General features: G+C 29.2%; 1 protein-coding gene across 1 annotated transcript; it reads right to left on the minus strand.

The window, feature by feature from the left end:
* Positions 1–1,261: 1,261 nt before the first annotated feature.
* Positions 1,262–7,135, minus strand: LOC105461767 (barH-like 2 homeobox protein). Its single transcript, XM_011708274.1, has 3 exons — positions 7,095–7,135; positions 1,904–2,243; positions 1,262–1,824 (listed from the first exon to the last, which is right to left on the minus strand). The coding sequence occupies exons 1-3, from the start codon at positions 7,126–7,128 to the stop codon at positions 1,557–1,559; spliced, it is 642 nt and encodes a 213-aa protein (XP_011706576.1). The 5' UTR covers positions 7,129–7,135; the 3' UTR covers positions 1,262–1,556.
* Positions 7,136–7,344: the final 209 nt, after the last annotated feature.

A 7,344-nucleotide genomic window follows, 5' to 3' on the forward strand; every position in this document is an offset into this window, starting at 1 on the left:
CAGTGATAATAGCTTCTAACATTTTAAATGTCCCACTCTGTACAAAGCAAAGCGTTCTGAAAAAAAACTGATTGTTTCTTTAGAAATCACGAAATCATGGTAACAAGCAAGGCACTATCTTCAAAAAAATATCTTTAATAAAAGAAAACTCCTACATTTTAAATAAATTTTGTATTGCAAATAATATTAAAATTTCTACATTTCAAATATAATAATAAAAAACACCCAAACAGAAAACTGTATCCATTTAGTCCTTTTCCCAGAAAATAAAGTGTCAAGCATGTAAGTAAAAAGCATACACTGATTGTAAGTAAAATATTGATTGGTTTCGTAGAAAGAAAAAGAAAGAGAGAGAGAAAGAGAGGCATGGGTTTTAATAATAATTTATTTATCTACAATAACTTTCTGTTTCGGAAAAAATATTCAATAGATTATCGACAAATAACAATAATCAACTAAATTATTGGAGATAATAGCGCTTGCCTCTTAATTACGCACGTGCTTAAACATTGCACATTAGGCAATTAATTAATATTACTTCCATCCGCATGTCAAGATTACATTACTAAGATGCTAAAATATCTACGAATTAAATTTGTTATTAAATCGTGTAAATGTTAATTGTCAATAAAACGTGTACTTCAGATTCCAATTTATATTACGAAGTCACAATTCATGTTCTATCTTTCACGATGAAACAGCTGCTCTTCTCAATGCAACGTTATCTTTAACCTCTAAATGCAATATTAATATTGCATCTATGATGACATATAATATAACGATGTTATAACATTATTATTTTGTGTGTGTGTGTGTGTGTGTGTGTGTGTGTGTGTGTGTGTGTGTGTGTGTGTGTGTGTGTGTGTGTGTGTGTGTGTGTGTGTGTGTGTGTGTGTGTGTGTGTGTGTGTGTGTGCGTGTGCGCGCGTGCGTGTGTGCGTAAATTCTATGGAAATTCTGTCATATTCAAAGAAGATGTAAATTATCATAAAATATTAATGTTAAATGTTTCACTAAATTCGGTATGTGAAAGATAAACTGCTGCGACTATTGAAATTTCATAATTACATATTTACATATTTATTTGATGCCTGCAAGAGGAAACATGGAAAAAATGATTACAAGCACAAAAATGTTTATAACATTCAACGCTGAGATTTAACGGTATAATGCAAATGTATAATTGGCACAGAATAATTATAATTTATGTTTTTCCATTTGTTTCTCTCGTCTTAGAAAGTTTTTAAATCAGATCTTTAAACAAATTTTAAACGTAACATAATAAGAAAGATATAATACAAAAAAGAAAAAAACAGTAATGTAAATATTTCTTTCATTACATAAATCGATTTGTTAATGCTTTCCAACTAATTCACAAAATATTATGGGAAATCCCGAAAAAACGAAAGATGAATCCGAGATAATTTTGACTGATTGTGAGTTAGCTTAGCACTCACGGCACAAGTTATGTAGTTCGTCGAAATGTTTCTTCGGAAACATAATTAAATTGCTCGCTGTGATTCAGAAACAATTTTGAGACCTTCAAAATTACGCGTGTTAGAGAGGACAGCCATGAACGTAGGTGACATTTCGGAAAAGCGCGGCCGCCGTCGAGAGAAACGCTGCCGTGGAAGCGGTGGATGGTGCTGACGGCGGCGGCGGTGGTGGCGGATGACTGGTTTGCGTTTGTGAGTTATATGGCGAGCAATAAGCATCTATACTACCGTGATGGAGACCCACGCTGCGCACCAGAAGATCCTTCTCGACGGTAGCTTGATGACGCAGCTGCTCCAATCGTAACTGGTTCTGCCGCTTCCACTTTGTCCTGCAACGAAATCGTGGCGCAAAACTGCCCCTTTCCCTCCCAAACTCACCCCCTTTGTCTTACGATAAATTTCTTCTACCTTCTGTTTTGATACCACGTCTTCACTTGGGTCTCCGAGAGCGACAAAGCGTCTGCGACATCGCTGCGATCCGCTACGCTGAGATATTTTTGACAACGGAATTTCCTCTCGAGGTATGCTAACTGAGCGTGAGTAAAAGCGGTTCGTCGTCTTCGTGGTTTCCTGCCGGTTGGCGGTGCACTATTGGCAATCACCCCGCAGGATTTCCCAGACGTGGTAGCTGGACCGGGCGATGGCGAAAGCGCCATTGGAGGACTACCTAAACGCGTGCAAGGGCTACTGCCAGGATCGATGGTGTCCTCGGAATCCGAATGAACCGCCGAATCGTTCTCCGAGTCTTCTGCAATATATTTTTGTTAAATTTATATTCTTAAGAATAATATTTTTCTATAACGAACTCTAACAAAGATTAAATAATAGATAACATTAAGTTTACAGCAAAAATTATTTTGAACCAGGCTAGGTGTTCCTCATAGATTTTTGAATGCTGAAAACAATGCTGCAAGTCAAACAAATCCAAACACATCATTTTCCGAGATTTAATATCCAAAAAATTTTTTCACAATATTTGACATTTTTTGTAAAACAGATTAACATTATTTTGAAATTCCGATCAAAAGTGAATGTATTGTTCCCCTATAAAATGCATTTTTTAAATTTTAATAGCTTACTTTTTAACCATGTTATGAAGAATTTAAATACAGAATTTTTCTAACAATAAGATAAATTTTACGTCTAATGAAGTTACTTGTACTTACAATTCCTAGTTTGTGCTTATCGATGCACATACACACAATGTAATTTATCGTAACAAATTCTGCTAAATATGTACACACACACACACACACACACACACACACACACACACACACACACACACGCAGGCACGCACACGTACACAAGATGTCTTATTTTAACTCATCTCAAATATCTTTAAGAGAATTAAAAAAATTTTTTCTTTAAAAAAATGTTTCAGACAAAAGTTGTCTGAAAGAGAAATGGTCTTAAGAGAAACAGATAATGGCAAAGTAGCCACCGACCATGCATGTCCTCATATTAGAAATAGCTCTTAGCTTAAATCTTTCATAACATGACTAAAAAAATAAGATATTGAAACAAAAAAATGCATTTTATAAGAGATGATCAATACATTCATAACTTCTGATTGAAATTTCAAGATACCGTTAATTTGGCTTCTTTACAAAAAAATGTCAAATATTGCCGAAAAAGCTATTGACATTATAAATCTCAATTATCTTTATTAGAAACCTAAAGTGCTGGAGAAATTTAGCTTGCGGCATCATTTTCAACATCCAAAAATCTTTAAGAAACACGTAGTTCGGTTCAAAGTAATAAAAAAAACATTTTTTTGTACAAGTGTAATTATCAGATATGATTCGAAAAGGCGTATTTTTTTAATGTTCCTCGTAATAAAATTATTATGAGATAAATTAGATTTGAAATCTCTAAATTCGTATCATTAATTTTTATTTTCTTCCGTCAATTTAACATAAATTAAATTTCGTTAATTTTTCTATTAATTAACATAAGACATAATTATAAATTATTAGATTAATAATAGATTATTAATAAAGAAATAAAATATGTTTTTATTTTTACAGATTTGTACTGAACTCTTAATTATATATTCATTATTTATGCGGGATGTAAAATACATCTTAGCTTTAGAAATTCACTAAATTGACCGAGCAAAACTTTTTTATCGAATAAATGCTCTCATCTACCTTAAAATTGATCATTTAATCCATATAAAAAACATATATATTTCATGAATAGATTCAACAGATAATCAATATAAGAATACATAACAGTGTAAGATGCATCCCGCGTAATAAAATGACTGCAATTTTTTATTACGTCTGCAATTTTATTATATATAAAATAGACATAATAGAGAGAAAAACATTATTACATAAAAATATATATAACATTAACGTTTAATGTTCAATTAATAATATAATTATATCTAGTCTAAAGTGTTATCTAGAGTATATAATAATTCAAAAAACTTCAGGATTTCACAATTATCAGAGAATTACATTTTTGCAATAATAATTACATTATTTAATAAGCCAAGAAAGTAATAAATAAAGTCTAACAAATAAATATAAATAAATAGTAATTTCAATTTTTACATGAACTAATGATCTTTTATATTTTATGATAGAACAATAAAATCAGAATGCTTTAATCAAGATGTGTTCTAAAGATTACAATGATTTTGAAGTAAAGTAACTGAAATATCAATAAAATAGATAAAGTCACATAATCCTTTGATATATTTTCTGATATATTTTTACGTTATAAACAATTTGTAATTTATTTTACACTATTTTCAAACATTTTAATGTTATTTTTTTTACAAATTTTATTAACTAAATTTGATTTATTATATTGTTTAAAGTTTAAATGTTGTTTATCAAGAAATAACTGGTAATTTTAATTAATAAATAAAAACTAATATATAAAACATCCACAAATTTCTTATTTACTAAATTTGCTTTAATGCAAAATACTTTTATTTAAACACTATAATATATAAATGAATTACTAAAAATAATTAAAACACTAAAAGTTTTATGTAAAAACTTGGCATTGCTAAATCTAATAAGGAAACAATAAAAACAATTAATAAGTAGTATATTAAGTCTTACATTAGTATAGTTCTGTATATTATTATAGTGTATGTATAGTCCTAGTATATTATTTATTTCGTATTTTTATTTCCTTATTATATTTTGCGTGCCAAGTTTTTTACAAAAAATTTTATTATTTAAATTATTTTGTTTTGTGTATATACTATTATATCTCTTTTTTTTTCTTTGTGATTAAATTTTTTTATTGAAATATACATATGAATTAAAAAATGTTTAATTTTATAAAATTATCACATTTTCTCTTCCTAAGATACAATTGAAAGACTCATATAATTTTTTTAGAAATACATATCATTTTGTTTAAGTAAGGTAATATACACACTATTTTATAATATAATAATTTTTTGAAGAAAAATTAAAGCTACTATAATTAGATTAGAATCAAAAGATTCTTCAATGGAAATACAAAGATACACCCCACTTATAGGTTATTGTATAGGGTACAAATTTAAGATAGTACTATACGAGTTTTATTTTTAAATTTGGTACAACTTTATAAAACGTATAACGTATGACTTTGGTTTTATTTCTTAAAATTTAAAGACAGTACTACTTGGATTTTACTTTTTAACTTTGTACAATAGTTTTTTTGATGGATATACAATGTATCAAAAAACCATAATCCCGAAAATTAAGAACTGAAATAATGTCCCAAATGTACCGAATGTATATCGCAAATTAAGAACAGAGAAAATTTTCCGTAATTTTATAAAACCGAAATGTCATAATACCGAAAACTAGAAACTAAGAGTGTCCCGAAATGACATAATACCGAAATAAAGAAACTGTACTGTAACTGTGAGACAATATTCCGAAAAGTTATAATTGCAAAAATTAATGTATCAAAATAATATCCTAAAATATAAATTTCTTAAAATATTTGTTTGAAATACACAAATAAATCACCATATCACGATATACGAAGAATTTTTTCTTGTAGAAAGAGGAACAATCAATGTATGGATCATGTACACATATCTTATTAAATATGTAATTCTAAATTGTAAATAATACATTTTATATTAAAAAAAAAAATATATATATATACACACATGTTATCTAAAAGAATTTATTAATATATGTGCGCTAGTACGTGAAATACACACTTTTATTTTATTAAGAAACTAAATCTTCTTCTTTTTCGCGTGCCATAAGCTTGTCAGCGCGTAGACAATCTCTTTCTGCATATATCCGTAGATATATGGGACCTACAGTTTTAACGCCGATTCCGAACGGCCTATTAAAAGAAATTTTTCTGGGCAAAGTTACTCTCGGTGGTTTGCCTTTGCCTTTCGAGAGGTGCCGATCGCTTTTAAATCGATTTAGAGTTATACTGTTTCTGGGTGGATTTGAACCTGGGTCTTTAGCACAGAAAGCCGACGCGCAACTCTCGCGCCACGATCGCCACAGGAAACTAGATACTTTTTATAATTATCTCTTTTGTCTAATATGACAATCTATCTATATTATAAAATAAAAATTTGTTTCATATTTCATCCGTATATTTTATTCATATATTTTTTAATATTTATTCTGACGTTTTTTTTTAGTATAATTACAATTTAACAATTTATTAAATAATCATATTAGAGATTGTAACACACACACACAGCAGATCATATAAAATATTAAATTAAAGAAATAATTATAAAAATTAGTATCTGGTTTCCCAATCAATTAAAAATATGTACTTTACGTACTAGCGTGCATATTAAATTCTTTTAGATAGAATGTGTATATATTTATAATATCTTTTAATATACATTTAATAAAATGTAATAATATTTATAATTTAGAATTATTTAAAAAGGTACATGTATATAATATGTTCATCGATTGTTCCATTTAATACAAGAAAATTCTTTGTATATCGTGATATAGTGATTTACTTGTGCAATTAAAAAAAAATATTTTAAGAAATTTATATGTTGGGGTATTATTTTGATACATTAATTTTTGTAATTATAACTTTTCGGGATATTGTGTCAGTTCTTTGATTTCGGTATTACCTATATCATTTCGGGATATTGTCTCGATTTCCAGTTTTCGGTACTATGACATTTCGAGCGATTATCTCAGTTCTTATTATTCGGTATTCTGACATTTCAGGGCATTGTCCTATTTTTCAGATTTTGGTACTTTTTTCGGGATATTGTATGTCCAACATTTTTTTTTAAGAGTTCATACACTTTAACGCATTTTATATCTTTTTATAAAAGGGTAATTTTATAAAAAGGTAGAGGAAAATACTTAAGAGACATGTGACGCATTTTACTTATTGTGTGTGAATAATAATTATTTTATTTTTAGTTGATCGAAATTAGCAGATTTAGTTGGACAAAGTCTATACCGAAACAATAATAATCCAGCAAACCTCAATCGATCGTGATCGATCTTGGTTAGAGTAAACCATCTCAATTACCAAGACCTGCTGCACCCTCCCAGGATTAGCCAATAGATTTACAATGGCTCACCGGGGGGTAATAACCTACGATGAAAATCAAGATACTAACGAGCTCTAACGAATCTTTCGGCACCTCGAACCATCTGTAGAATTGTTCTTAATGGGGTACCACTTCCGAGGGGTTTAGTCACCCCTGATTCGTGTCGGCGATTTAAATAATAGGAGCGCACAACGGGATCCACTTTCTAACGAGAATTCTGACGATCTGTCACGTGCTCGGAAATGTTTGCATGGAAAAAAAAGTAATCATTGTTTTATGAAATTAAGAGGTTATACCAGTGTAGAAGATCAAAAAATTG

This window comes from Wasmannia auropunctata, unplaced genomic scaffold (genome assembly GCF_000956235.1).
Source record: "Wasmannia auropunctata unplaced genomic scaffold, wasmannia.A_1.0 LD278563.1, whole genome shotgun sequence".
NCBI classification, from domain to species: domain Eukaryota; kingdom Metazoa; phylum Arthropoda; class Insecta; order Hymenoptera; family Formicidae; genus Wasmannia; species Wasmannia auropunctata.